Here is a 24,447-nt window from a genome sequence, read left to right on the forward strand (position 1 = left end):
ATTCTGTGGGAATGCCCCACCCAGAGCAGGATGCCCCTGAAAAGGCTATGAGGACCCACCAATGAGGGCTTCCTGAAATAATCACACTAAATCTACTGCTTATACTGATATTTTCCTTTAATTCCTCTTTTCAAAAAATGTATATTTTGGTTTTATATGCTTATTCTTTGAGAATTCGCTCAAATTTACCTCCTCAAGTCCCTAACTTCCAGTAGCTAAGATGACATCATATTTAATGCTCTTGAAGTCTACCACCATCAAGGTGCTCACACATTGAATGGCATTGCTTCTGTATTCCTATGGTCTGTAGAGTGTTAGCAATCTGAGGGCAGGGGCTGTACTGTATTCTCTTTCAGTGTCTCTAGCACACCACACAACACCTGGTATACTGAGGGTGCTTAGGGATGTTTGTTGAACCATGGTCTACCCCATATGAATTCTGCGCTCTGTAGCCTTCACATTCTGATGCAAGGAAATGGCAACCCACTCCAGTGTTCTTGCCTGGAGAATCCCAGGGATGGGGGAGCCTGGTGGGCTGCTGTCTATGGGGTCACACAGAGTCGGACACAACTGAAGCGACTTAGCAGCAGCAGGGATGTTTGTTGAACCATGGTCTACCCCATATGAATTCTGAGCTCTGCAGCCTTCACATTCTGATACAATCTTCCTTTGGGGTATTTCAGATGTTTTAGAACCTTGACATCTAATATTGTCTTTCCGGTATCCAGTCAACTGCCATCCATATTCTTAAAGGCAGTAAGGATGAAACAGGCCTGTGTGTGAAGGCTCCATGTTGGGTCACCCATCTGAGGAGTGGGTACTCAATGTGCTGGGCAGGGTGCTAAGTGGGAAGCTTCTGTGTAGCAGAGAGACATGATGGGGTCTATGCTCCAGGAAGATGGTTCTGACCAGGGCTCGGGAAGAGATGCTTAAGTTGTGCTTGAACTCACAGCAGCTATATCCCTAAATGATGTTCATCATGGCATTTTCATAGATACACACTCCCATTTTCATTTATTTTGTTCCAAGTTAGCTACTAGTTCTTACAGATGCTCTGTGGTTTCCCTTTTCTACGACAGAATAAGTAAAAAAGAAAAAACCTGCGCTTGTTAATAAGCAAGGCCCTGCAGCAGCTCTGCTGTCATGCTTGGCATAGCGATAAAGTAAGACAGATGCAGAGTCTTCCTGCAGACCTATGTTACCCTCCTCCTGCTATTTCCCCAACTTGCCATTCCAAAATCCGCCCTTCTCCTTGAGGACCCCAAGCCATACCCACCTCGTTGCTGCATCTTGCTGCCTCCCTTCCCCCACACTCTCTCAGCAGACGGGTCACTTTCTACTTCATGGAAGCTCTAGGGCATACACTCCCATCTTACTGTGTCTTTCCTCTCCCTGCAAAAAATGTCTCTGTAGCCATCACTCTTGTTCTTGTAGAAGGTGCTCCCTCTACCCAAATCAATGATAATCTGCCCCCTGGATCCTGGATCCAACACCTCCTTCCTCTTGAAGATGATCATTCTTCTCCTACCAACAACTCCTGGGTCTTCTATTTAACTGTTTACTTCTCCACTTGGACATTTAACATATTTCAAACTTAACATGCTCAAAAACAAACTTTTTCCAGTGGCTCAGGCCTAAAAACCTTATAGTCATTCTTGATTTCTTTTTCTCTCATTCATCTCATTCAATCCAATCTTCTAGCAACTCTCATTTTTTTCCATTCAAAATATATCCAGAACCACAGCTTCATTCCTAGTCCAAGCCATCTGATCTGTGTCATGCCTGGATTATTGCACTAGCCTTCTCAGTCATTCCCATTTCCATCCTTGCCCCCTACACTGTATTCTCAGCACCTAGAGTGGTCTTGTCAAAACCTGAGTCAGATAATGACAACCCTCCAAACACAGAGCATCTCACTCAGAGCAAAGACAGAATCTTTACAGTTGCCTCCAGGCCCTCCAAGATTTGGCAGCTGTTGCCTCTCAGGCCTCAATCTTCTATTACTCTACTCCTCATTCTGCTCTAGCCCACTGGCCTCCTGGCTTTTCCCTCAGTGTGTGAGGAACACCCCTGCTTCAGGCTTGTAACATCACCTCAACATTCAAACTTAGTGTTATAACAGATCTCACTTGGTTCCAGAATCACTTGGAAACAGGACTGGAGTAAGAGCTTGCCAGCCAGGCAGCATCAGGCTGTTTCCCTTTGGGGGGAATCTTCACAACTATCTGTGTGGTGGTCCACCCTGCCGCCCAAGAGCTAGTCTCTCCCCAGGCTTTTCCTCCCCAATCATCTCAGGTGCAAGGAAGAGAGATCCACAGTATGCAGGTTCTGCATTTACTCTGACTTTGATGCTTTATGTTCCCAAGGAGCCAACAACTCTTATAACTTAGTAGATAGATATTTCATGTGTCAAGGGACATGCTCAGTTACAGGTGTCACCAGAATCACAGAAATCCCATCTATGTCTTCCTACCAGGCATTTTTATCATTCCCTGACCCCAGATGTAGTTGACCAATCAGCAGCCCTTGATGCCATAAGCAATGTTGCCTAGTAACACAATTAACATTCTACTGTATCAGGCACCAGGGAAACTGAGATAGAAAGCTGAGAAAGCCAAATGTCAATTTCTTCTGTAGAAGGGGAAGGGTACTGTGACTGCTTTGTTCACTGTGTCTTTTGCTCCATCTGTTCCCTCTGATAGGATGGCTCCTCCCCGGATATCTGGATAGGCTGCTCTCGCACTGACTTCAATTCCTTCTTCACAAGTCACCTCCCTGGTGAGGGCACCCTGTTTGAGAACCTCAAGTGCTAATCTCAGCTGCTGGGATTTCCTACCATTCTTGTATGCTTTATTTTCTTTTCCATTGTTCTTATTACCTTCTAACATGTATGCTGATGCTGCTGTTCAGTCACTCAGTTGTGTCCGACTCTTTGCAACCCCATGAACTGCAGCACGCCAGGCTTCCCTGTCCTTCACCATCTCCTGGAGTTTGCTCAAACTCATGTCCATTAAGTCAGTGATGCCATTCAACCACTTAATCCTATGTCGCCCCTTTCTCCTCTCACCCTCAATCTTTTCCAGCATCAGGGTCTTTTCCAGTGAATCAGCGTATAACTGACTGATTTTGCTTATTTTTTTCCCCATAGAACTTAAATTTTATAAGGCTAGGAAATTTGTCTTTTATTTTTATCTCCTACATTGACAATGCCTGGCCTGTAAAACAGTGCCTGTCATACAGTAGGTTCTTCAACAACTATCTGTTTTATTTATGAATGAATTTATGCTCTTTCTTTCAAACTCTAGTTTTTCACTGGCATCATTTTATTGGTGTGGGGAGGAGGGCGAAATATTTTCAGCCCGCAAATAAAATGCAGCCTGGTGTTAGGGATTAGGATAGGGACTTGGGGCCAAACTGTTTGGATTTCAACAAGGGTTTCGTCAGTCACCTTGGAAGTTTTCCTAATCTCTTGGTGCCTTAGTTTTGCATCTATAAATGGGGATAATAATAGAACATCCTAGGGCTGGTATGAGGATGAAATGATTTAAAACATATGTAAAGTCTTCAGAAGAGTGTCTGACACATAGGAAGCACTGTGCTTAGACATTTAGTCATGTTTGACTCTTTGTGACCCTATGGGCTGTAGCCCACCAGGCTCCTTTGTCCATGGGATTTCCCAGATGAGAATACTTCAGTGGGTTGCCATTGCCTTCTCCAGGATCTTCCTGGCCCAGGGACTAAACCTGAGTCTCCTGCATTGCAGGTGGATTCTTTACCACTGCATCTACCTGGGAAGCCCTAGGAAGCACTAGATGTTAACTATTATTAAAAGCAACAACAAAAAGGTCTTTATTTCTACTCTGCACCACTTCTAGCTACTTCCCTCTTTCCTGACTTTTCCTCTCAGATCTATCAATACATGACAGTTGCATCTACCCCACAGCCTTTAACTCCCATTCAGTTTTCCAACCACTTGCACTAAGGTTTCTAAAGGCCTAGTTGCCGTTTTTCTCTCCTCAGCCTGTGAGTTAGTTGAACCACCTGCCTTCACTGACCACACCTGAGCCTCTCCTCTCTCCTGGTTTGCACCTGTCCTTAGGGCTGCCCCTCGTCAGCCTTTTCCAGAGGCGCCTCGGTTTCCATCACTCACTCTCTACTGCCATTCCTGACGTTACCTCACCAAGCGCATCCTCCTGGTCTGACTCCATTCCCAGGCTCTGCTTCAACCCTCACGCTGAAGACACCCAAAGGCTGCTGGTCCTACACACTGTCTCCCAGAGGAGTCATGTCCTTTTCTCACATCCATGACTAAGAGCTTTCTTTCCTCTTCCTAGCACTTTCTTTATTGCCAGCTCCCTCTTCCTGACTGGTTCTCAAGTTTTAATATTGCAACCATTTTTCTGGTTCCCCTCCTTTGCACTCAGAGCTCTTCAGAAGCCTCTATCACAGCCTGTTCTGACTGCTTGTTTAGTTTCCCCCTAGAAATGAACTGCTTATGGCCACAAAGGATAGTGCCTGACACATAGATATGCAAAAAAAAAAAAAAAATCTAGATTCAACATATGAATGTACAGTATCTATACAGAATAAATTATGATTCAGTTACATTTTAATTCAGAACTAAAGCACTGGGTGTGAAAACATCTCATCAAAATGTCAGATCTTTCAGAAAATCTTAGGAGTAAAAATAAGAGATAAAGAAAAAAGCTTGATATTAAGAATGTAAATGGCACTGTGGGTATCTATGCTATATTTTACCGTAAAGCCAACTTTGGAAGATAAAGGACTCCCTTTGATATTCATGACATCAAATATTACTTGACTATACTCAACTGCTATTTGAACTCAGCTAAATCTTACAAATACCCTATTTACCTTATTAGGAAAGTTCAGGAAATTAGGCTTCAGGCTCCCTGCCATAATTATAAATACCACACGCAAACAGAGAAAGAGCAACGAATGTATACATGGTTAAAAATCACACACTTTTTTAAGAGGTTTCGATGGCTTAGTGTCTTGCTCTGCCTCTTTTTTGACCTACCTGCAAAGTGCATCCGAACACACCAATCATCAGCATGGCCACGGACAGGTAATCGGTAAACACATCCCACCATGGCTTCAGCACCCGGAAGGCAGGCTGCTGCTCAGAGAACTGCCGGAACTCTGTCACCGGAATCATGTTTCTGAGAAAAGAGAGGTGACTGGTGAATTCACTTATCTTTACACACAACATACTGCACTGTTCACGGCATTTGAAAATTCTGCTCCAACCTGTCGTATTCAGTGGTCTGAATTAGTCCATGAGCTGTCACTGTACTTTAGGGTTTTAACAAGTTATTGAGAGATCCACCCCTTAAGGAAATAAGGAGCCCCACATGGAAAACAGCAAGCACCTTTACTAACTCCTATCCAATCAGCGGTGCCCTTTAGCTCCAATGGGCCAAAGCTAAAGGCCCAGAGAGACAGCATGACCAAAGCTGCCTGTTATTTCCTGGTCTCTCCCTTTCCCCTAATGTCAGAAAGATATGCCAGAAAGAGCCAGAAGATGCCAGAAAGAGCACAGCCCATCCTTTAAAACGTTTTTCCTATTTGTCTTGTCATCTTGGGGTTTTTTGTTTTGAATTATTTTTAAAGTGTAAACCTCAGCATTCGTTTGTATTAATTATTTACTAAGTCCTGAAAGGCAAACGACTTTGCCACTAATCTTCTTCTGATAAATGGGATCATCTCATGTGGGGAGGAGGTGTTGGGGAGAACTTTTTTTTTTTGCCCTATTTTTTTTTTTTTTGGTCCCTGTGATTTTTGACTTGATTTTTTCCCCCCCTGTATTTCCTAAACACTTTATATTTCACTGTGAACCTCAAACTAATCCTCTGAGAAGTCAATTTTCCCTGGAAACATCTGTTGTTTGTTGTTGTTTAGTCGCTAAGTCTTGTCTGACTCTTTTGCAGCCCCATGGACTGTAGCCCTGCCAGGCTCTTCTGTCCATGGCATTTCCCAGGCAAGAATGCTGGAGTGGGTTGCGATTTCCTCCTCCAGGGGATCTTCCTGACCCAGGTATTGAGTCTCCTGCATTGCAGATGGATTTTTTTTTTTTTTACCACTGAGTCACCAGGGAAGCCCCAGCCTCTCTCTCTGAATGACAGAAGATGAATAGGGTGTACTGAGGCTCTGGGAAAAGAGACACATCCTTTTCTTCACCTGCACTGTTCTATCTTTTGGCTTAATCCCATTGCCTGTATTATGATTTAAGACTTCAAGTTAATCATCCAGCTACTGGGAGAAGAAATATTTTTCCTTATCTCATGGCAAGGAAAAAGGGTGGCCAGTGAGGGCCAAAAAAAAAGTTTCTCTTTTGCCATCTTTGGATCCAATAATCTCACTCTTTACAGCTGCCCTTGTTATGTAGTCTGATTACAGAGCAGGGAAAGGCTACATTTGGTGCTTGTTTTCCTAAGCCTTTTTGTTTCCTGGATCTTCTCTTCCCTAATACTGAATTAAAGTCTGTATGATAAAATTCTTCAAGAGATGGGAATACCAGACCACCTGATCTGCCTCTTGAGAAACCTGTATGCAGGTCAGGAAGCAACAGTTAGAACTGGACATGGAACAACAGACTGGTTCCAAATAGGAAAAGGAGTATGTCAAGGCTGTATATTGTCATCCTGCTTATTTAACTTATATGCAGAGTACATCATGAGAAACACTGGGCTGGAAGAAGCACAAACTGGAATAAAGATTCCTGGGAGAAATATCAATAACCTCAGATATGCAGATGACACCACCCTTATGGCAGAAAGTGAAGAGGAACTAAAGAGCCTCTTGATGAAAGTGAAAGAGAGTGAAAAAGTTGGCTTAAAGCTCAACATTCAGAAAATGAAGATCATGGCATCTGGTCCCATCACTTCATGGGAAATAGATGGGGAAACAGTGGAAACAGTGTCAGACTTTAGTTTTTTGGGCTCCAAAATCACTGCAGATGGTGATTGCAGCCATGAAATTAAAAGATGCTTACTTCTTGGAAGGAAAGTTATGACCAACCTAGAGAGCATATTGAAAAGCAGAGACATTACTTTGCCAACAAAGGTCCATTTAGTCAAGGCTATGGTTTTTCCAGTGGTCATGTATGGATGTGAGAGTTGGACTGTGAAGAAGGCTGAGTGCTGAAGAATTGATGCTTTTGAACTGTGGTGTTGGAGAGACTCTTGAGAGTCCCTTGGACTGCAAGGAGATCCAACCAGTCCATTCTAAAGGAGATCAGCCCTGGGATTTCTTTGGAAGGAATGATGCTAAAACTGAAACTCCAGTACTTTGGCCACCTCATGCGAAGAGTTGACTCATTGGAAAAGACTCTGATGCTGGGAGGGATTGGGGGCAGGAGGAGAAGGGGACGACAGAGGATGAGATGGCTGGATGGCATCACTGACTCGATGGACGTGAGTCTGAGTGAACTCCGGGAGTTGGTGATGGACAGGGAGGCCTGGTGTGCTGCGATTCGTGGGGTCGCAAAGAATCGGACATGACTGAGTGACTGAACTGACTGTTATGTAGTCTGATTACAGAGCAGGGAAAGGCTACATTTGGTGCTTGTTTTCCCAAGCCTTTTTTTTTCCTGGATCTTCTCTTCCCTAATACTGAATTAAAGGCTGTACGATAAACAGCCTAAAGAAAATGAAAGCCTCTTATTTGGGTTCACTAGTGTTTATCTTTGGAAATTATTATAATATGTTCCATTCCATCTCACTGCTTTACCTGACTTTTTCTTAAGCAGTAATTTGTCTTAACACAACATGGAAAATCCAACCACTTGGCATTCCTTTTACCTATGATCTACCTACTTGACATCTGTGCAGCATTTGATAAAATTTCCTCATTTTACTGAAACACAACTTTCCTAACTCCACTTTGTTCACCCACTGGGTTGCAAGCGTCTTGAAGGGAGAACCTATATGTTATCATATGTGTGTTTTCAAAACATATGTTTCAGGCAAGCCACCCAAGCTAAATAACTTCGCCTACTCCTAGTGTTATTAACATTTCAGACTAGTCCAAATTTTGATTTTCCTGACACTTTAGGACCGTTTTCTTCTCAATGGATCATTATCTCATGGCCCCAAATGTTTTCTAGTCACAGCTGTCCAGTGGCAGTCACAGACTGGCACTAAACCTCATCTTAACTTCCACTTTCTGCCTAGAAGCTACTGTTTTGTTCTATTTTGCACCCGCATCACTTACCACAGTGCCTGGAAAACAAGAGGCCCTGAGCAACTGTCTGTTAAATGGATGAGTCGATTCAGATGTTTGTTCATAGAGCAGTGCTCACCTAATCAAATTAGGAGTGACCCGAGCCAGCTGCAGCGACAGGACTAACAAGTATGGTGCTTGTGCTACAGTTTACATCTTTTGATAGATTTGGTTATTGTCTCCTTCTTGATAAGTTTCCTGTACACCTTGGAGGGAACCGGGCTTGTTCTCTGATGCAAGGAACAATTTCAGGAATAAAATACACCAATGAAGAGCTGTGGTTCTCAAGATTTTTGATCTTGGGAATCCCTTCATGTCCTAAAATGTAGGAGAAGGACCTCAAAGAGCATGTTTTAGGTGGATGATACCTATCAATACTTACTACATTAGAAATTAAAATGAAAATTTAAAAATATATATATTAACTCATTTAAAAATAATAAACTCATTCCAAGTTAACATAAATTATTATAAAGATAACTATATTCTCCAAAACAAAGACAATTAATGAGAATAATGGCATTTTTTTCACATTTTTGCAAATCTCTTTGCCAGTGGACTTAATAGAAAATAGCTGGATTCTCATATCTGCTTCTTCATTCAGTCTGCTCTGATACGTTGCTTTGATTGAAATTTATGAATCAAATATATGCAGTTAAAGAAGGGAAGACTATCTTAACAGGCTTTTCATATAATTGTGGATAACTATAACTTGATAATATATCAAATTAACTTGGTAAGTTGCAGTATAGAGCCTGAAAACTGTATTAATGAACTTTTCAAACTCCTTGCTGTTAAAACTCACTCATCAGTCTTGAACTTTGAATGGACCCTTTATCCATATATGATTTGGTAACAACATTAGTCATTTGGAAAATATGGAAAATACTGAATCACTTAGTCATGCAGATTTTCCAAATGCTGACAAATTATACTTAGAAATCACATTCATTGAAATCACTAATGCTTTCATCAGAAAATTTTTTAAGTAACTGGAGCCTGTCAAGCTCATGGTGGTGTATAAATTTTCCAAAATTCTAATCATCGCTTGAAAGTTTGAATTTTGTTTGTGGCAGCAAATATTATGTTCTTCTCTTTGAAATGTCAAGCTCGCTTCATTCATTTTGAGAAATTATCTTCCACATACTCAAGTCTGAATATCAGTTGTTTTATTCAATTAAAAATTGTACATTATGATAAAGTGGCTAATTCAACTTTCAATTCAAATAAAGATTTCCCTCGAGATACCTACCTACTGTACTTGGAATTCAGCAGACGTGCTTTATGTATTCTTCCCTTTCATCACTTCATGTATTATTACAATATGTAGTCAAGGGTCAAGAGCTATTAAAATAATAATTTTTATGGATTCAACCAGGACATTAAATAAAACTGGCATTTTTTTCTTTTAAGTTGTAAATGTGTGCCAATGAGGTATACAGTAGAATTTGCTGCCTCCACCTTGATTCACACTAAGATGACTTACCCACCAGTGATTTTGTACCATCAGTGAAAAATGCAAGAAATATCTTGGCATTAAAAACTAGTTTTGATCTTGTCAGTTCAGTTCAATTCAGTCGCTCAGTTGTGTCCGACTCTTTGTGACCCCAATGACTGCAGCACGCCAGGCTTCCCTATCCATCACCAACTCCTGGAGCTTGCTCAAATTCATGTCCATCAAGTCAGTGATGCCATCCAACCATCTCATCCTATGTCGCCCCTTTCTCCTCTCACCCTCAATCTTTACCAGCATCAGGGTCTTTTCAAATGAGTCAGTTCTTTGCATCAGGTGGCCAAAGTATTGGGTTTCAGCTTCAGCATCAGTCCTTCCAAAGAATATTCAGGACTGATTTCCTTTAGGATTGACTGGTTTGATCTTTGATCTTGTGGACCCTCTAAAAATGTGTAGGTGACAGGTGTTCCATAAACCACACTTTGAGAACCACTGAGGTAGAGGTTCACTGTTCCTTCATCTGTGGCTGGCCTTGAAAAAGCAAAGGCCTAGGGCACTCATAACGACGAGGCTCTGCCAGTCCTCATTGGCATCATTCTCTTAATGTGGAAAATAAAGACAAACTAAGCAATCTAGGAAACTTAAGTATTGTCTACTGCTTCCTAATACTGGTACAGCCTAGTTAAGAGGGATTGTCAGAGGAAACAGTCAAGGTGAAACAGACTTTTAGAGTTATAACTCTACTCAATGTCCTTAACCTCTTTAGGGTAAGTGTGTGTATGTGCATGTGGCATGCACATGCCCTTCCTTATATGTATGTACACACATACTACATATAAATGTATGTGGACACATGTATAATACGCACATATAGACTTCATTGTTTTAACATAACACAAGGCTTAAAGCCAATATCCAGTACAGATTTAATCCTTGGAATTATTTTTGATGCAAATAAAAAAAAAGGGGGGGGGGGAAGAGAGGAAATATAGGAATTGACTTAAAACCTCTTGACTTAAAACTAAAGAGAGGGTGAAGGAATCTTGCACTTGCTTAACTGAAAAAAAATTTTGTGTTCTTTCACCAATTTAAGTGCTTTCCTCCATTTTCTATTTCAATATTTTGAAAACTTTTTACAGTGTTGTGTTGGTTTCTGCCATACAACAGCGCAAATCAGCCATAATTATATATACGTTCCCCTCTCTCCCTAACCTTCCTCCCCTCTTTGTGCATTACAGTGACAACACAATTTCTCTCTCATTATCATTGTACTTTCCAAATGATTTGTGACATTTTAGAGTTATCATATCAAGTTGAAGAAGCCACTTCTGAATAAACTGCTAAGTTTACATAGTTTTTTCCCCTAAAGATCAATCAGGATAATTCTATTTATATTTTTTTCCTATTTTAGAAATATAAATGATTATATTAATATTGCTTCCAACTCTAATTTCTAACTTGCTATGTAAGATTTTTGCTTATCTGATAATGCCTTTAGAAACATGGCATTTCAAATTAGATCAAAAGATTCTTGTCTCTAATCAAAAATATATAAACTTTTACATTGTTATATATTTGCCTTTATATCCTTTTGCAGAAATCCATTTGCATTACTTTTATTAAAAATACTTCTTACTAAAACTAGCCAGTCCAGGTTCGATGCATGAGACAGGGTCTTCAGGGCTGGTGCACTGGGATGACCCTGAGGGATGGGATGGGGAGGGTGGGGGGAGGGGGGTTCAGGATGGGGAACACATGTACACCCATGGCTGATTCATGTCAATGTATGGCAAAAACCACTACAATATTGCAAAGTAATTAGCCTCCAATTAAAATAAGTAAATTAAAAAATACTTATTACTAAAACTCATTTTAAAGGCTTCATTATTCATAAAATGTTACCTCTCAAAAATATACAGATCTATAATCCTTTTTGTAAAGAATATTGGTAAAGTTAGTTGCAAATCCAGAGTTTCTTTCTTTCATTTATTTGGTTCTCCCTGAAACAATGTCTTCTCTTCTCAAGAATTAATTATACAGAACAAATTGTACTCTATTTATTACCCAGGACTTTAAGAATATCAAATATATTCTACTCTGATTCAAATCTGATCGCTAACACTGTTTTCCAATGGCTATTAGGTGGGTATATACTACCAGTGCTTTGTCTCACATTTTTCTGGCAGTTGGAAAATAGCATTAGACATGAGACAGTATAGTACTGCTCAAGAAAACAAGAGCCAATTCCAAGTGATCCTAGTAATCACATCAATAGCACAGTGAGTGGCCCCTTACAAAAATGAGTGTTAAAAATTCAATAATTCCTGAGCACAACAAATGTGACTTCTACAGGAAAGAAACCCACATATATAATTCATCTGTGTGGCTAACTAAAGCTAATGGTCAGTTCTCAGCCCTCACCTTACTTGCTCTATCTGAGGCATCTGGTATAAAATGACATTCTCTTCTTGGCTTTCAGGATGCTATAGACTTTAGGTTTTCCTCTTGTTTTCCATGCTGTTCCTTCTTTAACTCCTTGACCTCTGGCCTTGATGTGCCCAGTGTTTAGTCTTTGGTCCAATTCTCTTCCCTACCTCATTTACTCCCTTGTGAGCACATGAAGTCATCATGCTTTAAATGGTGGACCCAGCTGCCAACTTGGTATCGCCATCTGGACACCCAGTAGACACATTAAACTCAGGATGTCTGGAACCAACTCCAGTTCCATTTCCTTATCCCTACCTCTCCTATCCCTGGCAAAGCCCTGTTCCTCTTGCAACTTTCCTCCCTTGATGGCAACTATGTCTATCCAGTTGCTTAGATCAAAATTTTTGGAGTCATCCTGAGTCTTCTTCATCTCTTACATCCCACATCCCATCTGTCAAAAATTATACATTCCTTAATGTATTGTCTGTCTCCCCTAAAAGAATCTAAGTTTCATGATGACAGGAATTTTCTTTTCAATTTTATTTTGTATATTGATGTGTCCCAGCACCTAGAAAGTAATGCTTGACATATGGTAGGCACTCAATATTTGCTGAATAAATTACTGAGTAACTAGTAATTCTGATAAAGATAGGAGGGGTGATTGCCTTTTGGTTTGGAAATAATGATTATAAAAGCAAAGTGGGTGTCTAAGTATTGTCATGGGAGGAAGATCCCACGGTGCAGGGCCTTGACACTGGCACAGCCAAGGCCAGTGCAGAGAAGTGCAAGACAGAAAGAGCACAGGAATACCATGATTTATTTATGGGTTCTTTCAGCAGTACCAATCAAAATAAAGTCATCAGAATATGCTCAAAACATCAATTATAAAATGAATTACTTTTCCTTTAGCAATGCAAAGATGGAAATAAAAAACAGGACAAAAAGCCAGATTTCCTAATTATATAAAAGTGATTTATTTCTCTTAGGAGAGCATGACTCTGGATTGTATTTTACTCTGCAATTGCAGTATACATGATAATTTTTTTTTAAAAGAAAAATCCACTAAAGAAGACCATGATTGTATGGTTCTACAGAAATTTATTTAATTGAAAGAAACTCAGAGGTGGGTTATAACTGTTCAGAGAATCTGAAAGGCTCTTTCAGAAGTCATCCACTCCATAACTCTCATTTTATGAGTAAAAACTTGAGTGGAGAGAGATTAGGTGACTTGCCCAAGGAACACAGCTAGTGGTGTCTTGACTTCTAATCAAACCTTACCCCTTACTCTACAGCTTTTAGTCAATAATACATCACACTGATCTGAATGCAAAGAATCTAAAATATATACTAAGAAACAAATGGCTTAAATAGAATTTCTTGTTTCATGTCTCTCTTTGAAAACATAAAATGAAAAATAAACTATTATTAATATACTTAAAGGATTCTTAAGCTCTAGTGCTCTTACAGTCCCATAAATGAGAACTTTAGACTCAGAAGGCAAGTTGATCTGACAACGCAATGGATACTTTGGTACTATCATCTCCTTGAATATTTCCATGATGTCATGTGTTAAATTAATGGCCCAATCACATTATTTGGGAAGCGTTCAAAATGAGCTTAACCTGTTTTTCTAAGAGTGGTAGGGAACAACAATTACTCCTTGGGGACTTCCCTGATGGTCCCGTGGCTAAGACTCCAAGCTCCCAATGCAGGGACCCGGGTTCCATCCGTGGCCAGATCCCAAATGCTGCAACTAACAGTTCTCACACAGCAGCTAAGAGATTGCAACTATTAATAAAAGATCCCCATACTGCAACAAAGACCCAGTGCAGCCAAATAAACAAAATTATTTTAAACATTATTTTAGTTGTCAATTAAGATATAATTATAACATTTTTCTCATTATATCCTTCCCATATTTAAAGAAAAACCCTTTAATCACTGCTTCAGACCGTATATCACAAGGCTATTGCTTTACACACCAGTATCCACAGTTATCTTTAGCATAGTCGTAAGTTTTTAATTTACTAAAATTTTGTTATGTACTATTATCAGTAGCTTATTTTTCTCTCACAAGCATATTTCATTTACTTGTGTACTTGCTATAAATAATTATAGCATTATAAGAAATATATATTAAAATGTACACTAAAAATATAAAGTTTAAGGTATGTCAAGCACTGTATTAGGTGCTGGGGGAATAAAACAGACAAAGTGCCTGCCTCACCCCTGTGTACGCTTCTAGGAGAATGTGCATTAAACAAATTCCCGTGAGAGCATGAATTGTAATTGATCTTTGATTACTGTTTCCAGTGCCAATGGTGCATTTAAAGAGGTTGCTGTTTTTATTTCACTGAGGACAGGATTTATATCTTGTTGATCTTTGTATCTTCTAGAAAATAGCACAATGTCTTAGAACAGACCCTCAACACATTTTTGTTAAATTCAAAGAGGCCTAAACATGCAAACATAGTCATAAACAGACACACACCCCCAAATGAGCACTTTGCAGTAAAGACAATTCTTCTACTGTTATCCTCTCTTATAGCTTGATACTGCAATAAGAGTGTGACTATTACCACATAGCTTCACAATCATTGAATAATGATTATTCAAAGTACATCCACTACTGAAGAAACTGTTTGAGAAGAGAATGAGAATCAGGAATAATTTATAATTTCAAAGTTAAGGGTCATTGAAAATTTAATGTACGATGTCTGTCACTAGTTACAAAAGAGGATATATCGATCGATGATGACTTCTTAAGCACCAGTCAGTATCCAATGGCCATGTTTTGTGATTCCCTTATCAGAACATTAGTCTATTAAGAAACAAGTGACAGAAACAGATCCAAACATAAAAGCCTTATTTACAATATAACAGTTTAGAATACGGCATTTATAAATCTTGGTGAGATTTTTACTTCTTTGGAATTTTTGTCAAAGAACTTCAGCTACATCTAAATGACACTAGTAATTATTTAATGTTTATTCTGTACATTTGAAGTAAACTCAGAAATTTTTTCCAAAAATGAGCTAAGTGATCTAATAGTTTCTTAAAACCTGACCATAAAAGATTATCATCAAATGTTATTCATTCTCTCCCTCATCTCTGTTCTAAATACACCTAAAGTCTCTCTGAGAATTAAGGCTTCAGCTCTCTGCACCTCACTGCTCTTCTCAGTCACCTCTTCATGCCACACTGTTTCCACCTTCCTTAAACCAAAAATAGTCTTCCAGGATGTTAGTGTATACTTGACCCTCACCCCTATCCCATAGGATTCTAAACCCCTAAAAAGGCTGTCAGTTCAGTTCAGTTCATTTGCTCAGTTGTGTCCAACTCTTTGCGACCCCATGAACTGCAGCACGCCAGGCCTCCCTGTCCATCACCAGCTCCCAGAGTTCATCCAGACTCACGTCCATCGAGTCAGTGATGCCATCCAGCCATCTCAGCCTCTGTCATCCCCTTTCCCTCCTGCCCCGAATCCCTCCAAGCATCAGAGTCTTTTCCAATGAGTCAACTCTTCGCATGAGGTGGCCAAAGTACTGGAGTTTCAGCTTTAGCATCATTCCTTCCAAAGAAATCCCAGGGCTGATTTCCTTCAGAATGGACTGGTTGGATCTCCTTGCAGTCCAAGGGACTCTCAAGAGTCTTCTCCAACACCACAGTTCAAAAGCATCAATTCTTCGGCACTCAGCCTTCTTCACAGTCCAACTCTCACATCCTTACATGACCACAGGAAAAACCATAGCCGTGACTAGACGAACCTTTGTTGGCAAAGTAATGTCTCTGCTTTTGAATATGCTATCTAGGTTGGTCATAACTTTCCTTCCAAGGAGTAAGCGTCTTTTAATTTCATGGCTGCAGTCACCATCTGCAGTGATTTTGGAGCCCAGAAAAATAAAGTCTGACACTGTTTCCACTGTTTCCCCATCTATTTCCCATGAAGTGATGGGACCAGATGCCATGATCTTCATTTTCTGAACGTTGAGCTTTAAGCCAACTTTTTCACTCTCCACTTTCACTTTCATCAAGACGCTTTTGAGTTCCTCTTCACTTTCTGCCATAAGGATGGTGTCATTTGCATATCTGAGGTTATTGATATTTCTCCTGGCAATCTTGATTCCAGCTTGTGCTTCTTCCAGCCCAGCGTTTCTCATGATGTACTCTGCATAGAAGTTAAATAAGCAGGATGACAATATACAGCCTTGACATACTCCTTTTCCTATTTGGAACCAGTCTGTTGTTCCATGTCCAGTTCTAACTGTTGCTTCCTGACCTGCATACAAATTTCTCAAGAGGCAGATCAGGTGGTCTGGTATTCCCATCTCTTCCAGAATTTTCCACAGTTTATTGTGATCCACACAGTCAAAGGCTTTGGCATAGTCAACAAAGCAGAAATAGATGTTTTTCTGGAACTCTCTTGCTTTTTCCATGATCCAGCAGATGTTGGCAATTTGATCTCTGGTTCCTCTGCCTTTTCTAAAACCAGCTTGAACATCAGGAAGTTCACGGTTCACATATTGCTAAAGCCTGGCTTGGAGAATTTTGAGCATTACTTTACTAGTGTGTGAGATGAGTGCAATTGTGCAGTAGTTTGAGGATTCTTTGGCATTGCCTTTCTTTGGGATTGGAACGAAAACTGACCTTTTCCAGTCCTGTGGCCACTACTGAGTTTTCCAGATTTGCTGGCATATTGAGTGCAGCACTTTCATAGCATCATCTTTCAGGATTTGAAATAGCTCAACTGGAATTCCATCACCTCCACTAGCTTTGTTCATAGTGATGCTTTCTAAGGCCCACTTGATTTCACATTCCAGGATGTCTGGCCCTAGGTCAGTGATCACACCATTGTGTTTATCTGGGTCGTGAAGATCTTTTTTGTACAGTTCGTCTGTGTATTCTTGCCACCTCTTCTTAATATCTTGTGCTTCTGTTAGGTCCATACCATTTCTGTCCTTTATAGAGCCCATCTTTGCATGAAATGTTCCCTTGGTATCTCTAATTTTCTTGAAGAGATCTCTAGTCTTTCCCATTCTGTTGTTTTCCTCTATTTCTTTGCATTGATCACTAAAGAAGGCTTTATCTCTTTTTACTATTCTTTGGAACTTTGCATTCAGATGCTGTGTTTCCCCTTAAATGGCTGATATCATTCAAATGTAATTTAGACAAGATTTCAGTTCTCATCAGTCTCCACATCCAAAAACCAAGTCTAGATTTCAACTGAGTATATCTGTAGTGATTGTTTTGAAGATGATGTCTCTCTTCCTTCAAAGGGCAAAAAGAGACTGAGGTTTATCTCCAGTTCACTTTTCCCCCTTGAATAAAGAAAGCACAACAGTTCTAAGCAGCTGAAACACCATGAATATATAGCGCAGGCCAGAAAATTCAAACAAAACAAGTGCCGGAAGCCATCTACCTGGAAGGCGACTTTCTGAGGAAGGGACGGGGAGGAGAGGTGGAGAGGACAGAAACATTCCTGCTCTCCAGAACATTAAAACTAAAGCCTTTTGCTTATTTTTCACCAAATAGAGTAGATTGAAAAGGCAGGGGTCACCTTTTATTTCATATTGCTTGCTCTGGGGCCTAAAAGGCTCAATAGTTTGTTGAGTTAAATTCCTAATGATTCTACAGGGGTTGGTGGCAGGGGGCTGGGGTAGGGGGGAGTGGGGGACTTGCCTTTTCTGTTTCAGTAGAAAGTCTGGTGTGTTTTATAGTTTTCACACACATAGATGGTCTGGAACTTATAAAAAACAGAGCACCAATCAAGAGTGACAGGGAAGTTAAAGTAACTTGTTATCAAAACTTTGCCACTAAGCTCTTTTTTTGTTGTTTAATAGGGTAAAATTTTAAATTTCCAGCCATGTTAAATACAGTAGGAGCCAAAGCAACACTCCTCAGTGAACAAAGAGATTGATGGTTAAAGTGAGAGACTGAAAGACTAAAGGATTTATAGTATCATTGTTTTTATCATCTTTTTTATTAAACTCATCTTTATAATAATCCACCATTCACAATTTCCCTTTTTAAGATCAGGGAACATGGTAGGGTTGTTAATAGCAGAAAAATATTAAATGCTGAGTAAATCTCTTTTCAAGAAAGTTGTTCTCAAGAAGTCAACTTTTGGTTTGTCTTTTCTGTTGGCTGTGCTCAGTAAGATCCATGATGGAACAAAGAAGTTCAGATCTTCCAGCCTCTGGGGAGGTAGGTGGGAACTATAGGAGAAAATGACCAGAATCTTACTGTCAGACTATTAAAACTACCTGGAAATTGGAATATTTGTTTTTACCCATATAGCCAGTAAACATTTAATGCAAAGTTTTGTGCTTGAAAGAAAAATATCTGTTGGGTTTGGCTCTAAAGTTAACATATTGATTTAATGGCTCCTCTTTTCCAAGTTAGACATTATATGAGTTCCCCCTTCCAATTCTTTTCTCACAGCAAAGCTAAATAAAATCTAACATGATGATATTCAACTTTCCTCGAGTCTCACTTCTGGAAGCTGACAAAGGCCATAAGAAGTTTCTGTATATGAAGCCTCTAGGAGAATATGGTCAAAGTCTACTTGTAGACTCTCTCAGTCAGACCAAGACTGTGCCAAAAATCTAAATGAAAAAAAAAAAATACAGAAAATATAAACCAATTCATTAAAATACACCTGTTTCTGAAGATAATATATTCTTAACCAAAAACAAAATAGAAAACATAATAAAAAATTGAAATCATTCCAAGCATCTTTTCTGACCACAATGCAGTAAGATTAGATCTCAATTACAGGAGAAAAATTATTAAAAATGCCAACATATGGAGGTTGAACAACACGCTGCTGAATAACCATCAAATCACAGAAGAAATCAAAAAATGCATAGAAACAAATGAAAATGAAAACACAACAACCCCAAAACCTATGGGACACTGTAAAAGCAGTGCTAAGGGGAAAGTTCATAGCAATACAGGCATACCTCAAGAAATAAGAAAAAAGTCAAATAAATAACCTAACTCTACACCTAAAGCAACTAGAAAAGGAAGAAATGAAGAACCCCAGGGTTAGTAGAAGGAAAGAAATCTTAGAAATTAGGGCAGAAATACATGCAAAAGAAACAAAAGAGACCATAGCAAAACTCAACAAAGCCAAAAGCTGGTTCTTTGAAAGGATAAATAAAATTGACAAACCATTAGCCAGACTCATCAAGAAACAAAGGGAGAAAAAGCAAATCAATAAAATTAGAAATGAAAATGGAGAGATCACAACAGACAACACAGAAATACAAAGGATCATAAGAGACGTCTATCAGCAACTATATGCCAATGAAATGGACAACATGGAAGAAATGGACAAATTCTTAGAAAAGTACAACTTTCCAAAACTGAACCAGGAAGAAATAGAAAATCTTAACAGACCCATCACAAGCATGGAAATTGAAACTGTAATCAGAAATCTTCCAGCAAACAAAAGTCCAGGTCCAGATGACTTCACAGCTGAATTCTACCAAAAATTTAGAGAAGAGCTAACACCTATCCTACTCAAACTCTTCCAGAAAATTGCAGAGGAAGGGACACTTCCAAACTCATTCCATGAGGCCACCATCACCCTACTACCCAAACCTGACAAAGATGCCACAAAAAAAGAAAACTACAGGCTAATATCACTGATGAACATAGATGCAAAAATCCTTAACAAAATGCTAGCAATCAGAATCCAACAACACATTAAAAAGATCATACACCATGACCAAATGGGCTTTACCCCAGGGAGGCAAGGATTCTTCAATATCTGCAAATCAATCAATGTAATACACCACATTAACAAATTAAAAAATAAAAGCCATATGATTATCTCAATAGATACAGAGAAAGCCTTTGACAAAATTCAACATCCATTTATGATAAAAACTCTCCAGAAAGCAGGAATAGAAGGAACTTACCTCAACATAATAAAAGCTATATATGACAAACCCACAGCAAACATTATCCGCAATGGTGAATAATTGAAAGCATTTCCCCTAAAGTCAGGAACAAGACAAGGGTGCCCACTTTCACCATTACTATTCAACATAGTTTTGGAAGTTTTGGCCACAGCAATCAGAGCAGAAAAAGAAATAAAAGGAATCCAAATTGGAAAAGAGGAAGTAAAACTCTCACTGTTTGCAGATGACATGATCCTCTACATAGAAAATCCTAAAGACTCCACCAGAAAATTACTAGAACTAATCAATGAATATAGTAAAGTTGTAGGATATAAAATCAATACACAGAAATCCCTTGCATTCCTATACACTAATAATGAGAAAATAGAAAGAGAAATTAAGGAAACAATTCCATTCACCATTGCAATGAAAAGAATAAAATACTTGGGAATATATCTACCTAAAGAAATTAAAGACCTATATATAGAAAACTATAAAACACTGGTGAAAGAAATCAAAGAGGACACTAATAGATGGAGAAATATACCATGTTCATGGATCAGAAGAATCAATATAGTGAAAATGAGTATACTACCCAAAGCAATCTGTAGATTCAATGCAATCCCTATCAAGCTACCAATGGTATTTTTCACAGAACTAGAACAAATAATTTCACAATTTGTATGGAAATATAAAAAACCTCAAATAGCCAAAGCAAACTTGAGAAAGAAGAATGGAACTGGAGCAATCAACATGCCTGATTTCAGGCTCTACTACAAAGCCACAGTTATCAAGACAGTATGGTACTGGCATAAAGACAGAAATATAGATCAATGGAACAAAATAGAAAGCCCAGAGATAAATCCACAAACCTATGGATACCTTATCTTTGACAAAGGAGGCAAGAATATACAATGGATTAAAGACCATCTCTTTAACAAGTGGTGCTGGGAAATCTGGTCAACCACTTGTAAAAGAATGAAACTAGAGCACTTTCTAACACCATACACAAAAATAAATTCAAAATGGATTAAAGATCTAAACGTAAGACCAGAAACTATAAAACTCCTAGAGGAGAACATAGGCAAAACACTCTCTGACATACATCACAGCAGGATCCTCTATGACCCACCTCCCAGAATATTGGAAATAGAAGCAAAAATAAACAAATGGGACCTAATTAAACTTAAAAGCTTCTGCACAACAAAGGAAACTATAAGCAAGGTGAAAAGACAGCCTTCAGAATGGGAGAAAATAATAGCAAATGAAGCAACTGACAAAGAATTAATCTCAAAAATATATAAGCAACTCCTGCAGCTCAGTTCCAGAAAAATAAACGACCCAATCAAAAAATGGGCCAAAGTAAACTAAATAGACATTTCTCCAAAGAAGACATACAGATGGCTAACAAACACATGAAAAGATGCTCAACATCACTCATTATCAGAGAAATGCAAATCAAAACCACAATGAGGTGCCATTTCACGCCAGTCAGAATGGCTGCGATCCAAAAGTCTACAAGCAATAAATGCTGGAGAGAGTGTGGAGAAAAGGGAACCCTCTTACACTGTTGGTGGGAATGCAAACTAGTACAGCCACTATGGAGAACAGTGTGGAGATTCCTTAAAAACTGGAAATAGAACTGCCTTATGACCCAGCAATCCCACTGCTGGGCATACACACTGAGGAAACCAGAATTGAAAGAGACACGTATACCCCAATATTCATCGCAGCACTGTTTATAATAGCCAGGACATGGAAGCAATCTAGATGTCCATCAGCAGATGAATGGATAAGAAAGCTGTGGTACATATACACAATGGAATATTACTCAGCCATTAAAAAGAATACATTTGAATCAGTTCTAATAAGGTGGATGAAACTGGAGCCTATTATACAGAGTGAAGTAAGCCAGAAAGAAAAACACCAATACAGTATACTAACGCATATATATGGAATTTAGAAAGATGGTAACGATAACCCTGTATGCGAGACAGCAAAAGAGACACAGATGTATAGAACAGTCTTTTGGACTCTGTGGGACAGGGAGAGGGTGGGATGATTTGGGAGAATGGCATTGAAACATGTATAATATCATATATGAAAAGAATCGCCAGTCCAAGTTCGATGCACAATACTGGATGCTTGGGGCTGGTGCACCGAGACGACCCAGGGGGATGGTATGGGGTGGGTGGTGGGAGGGGGGTTCAGGATGGGGAACACGTGTATACCCGTGGCAGATTCATGTTGATGTATGGCGAAACCAATACAATATTGTAAAATAATTAGCCTCCAATTAAAATAAATAAATTTATATTAAAAAATTAAAAAAATAAAATAATAAAAATCTGCTGTACAACAACATCAAAAAAATAAAATAAAACTGGGGGAAAAAAACACAAACTTCTATTTCCCCCCTCCAAAAAAGCGAAGAGTGAAACTAGGTGGTGCTATACATTATTTGATTGCAAAGGCTGAGTGTTGTGTGGGGCTCTTGAGAAGTCACCACAAAGGAGATACCAGCAACTACAGCAGGTCCTTGTGGTGCTAACTCTATAATGGGGATGTTTTGTTAATTTCTCCTCACCTTTCAGACTCCTGTGCCTCCTGCAGAGTGGGTTTCTAGTACTGCTTACTAAGGGAAGCCAACCTTGGTCTCCCTGACTAGGTCAAATCCAGCTCTGCAGGCTCTTACAGCACTGTGGATCTCTCTTGTGGCCCCCGTCACAGGCACCATTTCCCATTCATTCATTTGGTTTCCAAATGAATGTTGGTCTCCATTGTTTTCCCAACACCTAACAGTTTTGGCCCATAACAGGTGCTCAATATATGTTCATCAAACAAATGAATAATTCATTAAAAACAAAGTTCCAAAACAGTTCCCAGTGTGAAATCTCAGATTTATTCATTTAAATACTTTGTCAGCAAAAGGAAAAGAGAGAGAAAAAATTTAGAGCCCATCAGCTAACTAGGAATGAGACCCAAAACAGTGCCCATCTTTACAGACAAACTGTCTAGTATTTTAAAATCGTTTACTCACAGTCATTATTATTACTAAGAAAGATGGCTTGGGGCCAGATGAGGTCTTCCTGAGAAAACTATCTCAAAGATACTGAGTTCTGTCAAATGTACTTTTAAATGGTTCAGAGACCTAGAAAACAAGATACTAAAGCCAAGTAATACATCAACTTGTATGTTGACAATTAGTTATCTAAAGCATCTAGTTATTTAAAGTGGTTTTGTTCAAACAACCTCATCAATAGGATGAAAAGGTAGATTGAGGATGCTTGAAAGGAACAAAATTGATTCAAGAGTTGTTAAATTGGGAAGTTTTCATTGTTAATCACAAATACTGAAAAGCTATGTAGAAAAGACAATCATTTATTTAAAAATAGATTTAGAAGGAAACAGTGAGGAAGAAACAAGTAAAAAGTTATTTTTAAAAGTCAAACATTTCCACTTTGTTGTACAGCAGAAACACAATATTGTAAAGCAATCATACTCCAATAATAAACGTTTTTTTAAAAGTAAGCCTAAAAAAAAGAACATCAAACATTTCAAAGCTGAGCGAGTTCTGGAAGTTCTGAAGTAAAATGGGATTTAGGAATGAGTGAATGATATTTTGGGTAGCTTAGGGCCAACGGAAAAGACAAATTTATGGAACAACTGTGGGTATTTGTTTGTTTTTACTCGTCCTGTAATGTTTAATCCTATTTTCAGATGACCCATGTTAAAAACTTAACAGACCAATGTTCTAGGGCCTTAAAAAATGGTTATACAGACATAAATCAAAATTGTTTCCAGAAAAACAAAATAAATGTCTATTCAACAAAGGAACAGAAATTAGTGAGAAGATAAATTGGTTTATTTCTACTCAGTGTTTTTAGATATGAAAGATGTATTTTTGTGGGAAAGAAGTGGGATTTAGGGGGATAAGGTGTCAAAAGCCACAGGATTTTGATTCATCTTTCATCTTTCCTTTCTGGAGGCTGAGAGAGGGATATATTATCATTAGAGATAGCTACTCCAGAGGCACAGAGTTTTTCAAAGATAGATGCAATGCCTTTGAAAAGCTTTATTACATCCCTTGCACCTACCACACACAGTGCCTGGCAGCTATTCACTCTTTCTACAGGTTCCAGAGTAGCTTTTATTTGCAGGGTATTGAGCTCACTAATGTGGATATACCATTGATTAAGACAGACATAACCTTTGTCTGATGGACCATATATGATGGTGGAACGACATTCAGTGAAAAAAAAAAAAAGAAAACATGACATACCATCATTTAATCACAACTGTGACAGGTACAATGAAGTGGAAGTTTCAGATCCCCTGGTAGTGAATATATGGAGGTACCTGAGATACTGGGGGTTTAGGAAGTGACACCTGCATGAAATCAGGAAGTAGAGGTAG

General features: G+C 39.0%; 1 protein-coding gene across 1 annotated transcript in view; it reads right to left on the bottom strand.

The window, feature by feature from the left end:
* The window catches only part of LRRC8C (leucine rich repeat containing 8 VRAC subunit C), a 97,766-nt gene that overhangs the window by 33,567 nt on the left and 39,752 nt on the right, over positions 1–24,447 (bottom strand). Inside the window, exon 2 of the mRNA XM_061411296.1 lies at positions 5,042–5,183. Within this exon, the coding sequence (XP_061267280.1) occupies positions 5,042–5,179 (138 nt within the window). The 5' untranslated portion in view covers positions 5,180–5,183. The remainder of the gene's footprint in view (positions 1–5,041; positions 5,184–24,447) is intronic.

The sequence above is a fragment of the Bos javanicus genome, chromosome 3, assembly GCF_032452875.1.
Source record: "Bos javanicus breed banteng chromosome 3, ARS-OSU_banteng_1.0, whole genome shotgun sequence".
In the NCBI taxonomy this organism is placed as follows: Eukaryota; Metazoa; Chordata; class Mammalia; order Artiodactyla; family Bovidae; genus Bos; species Bos javanicus.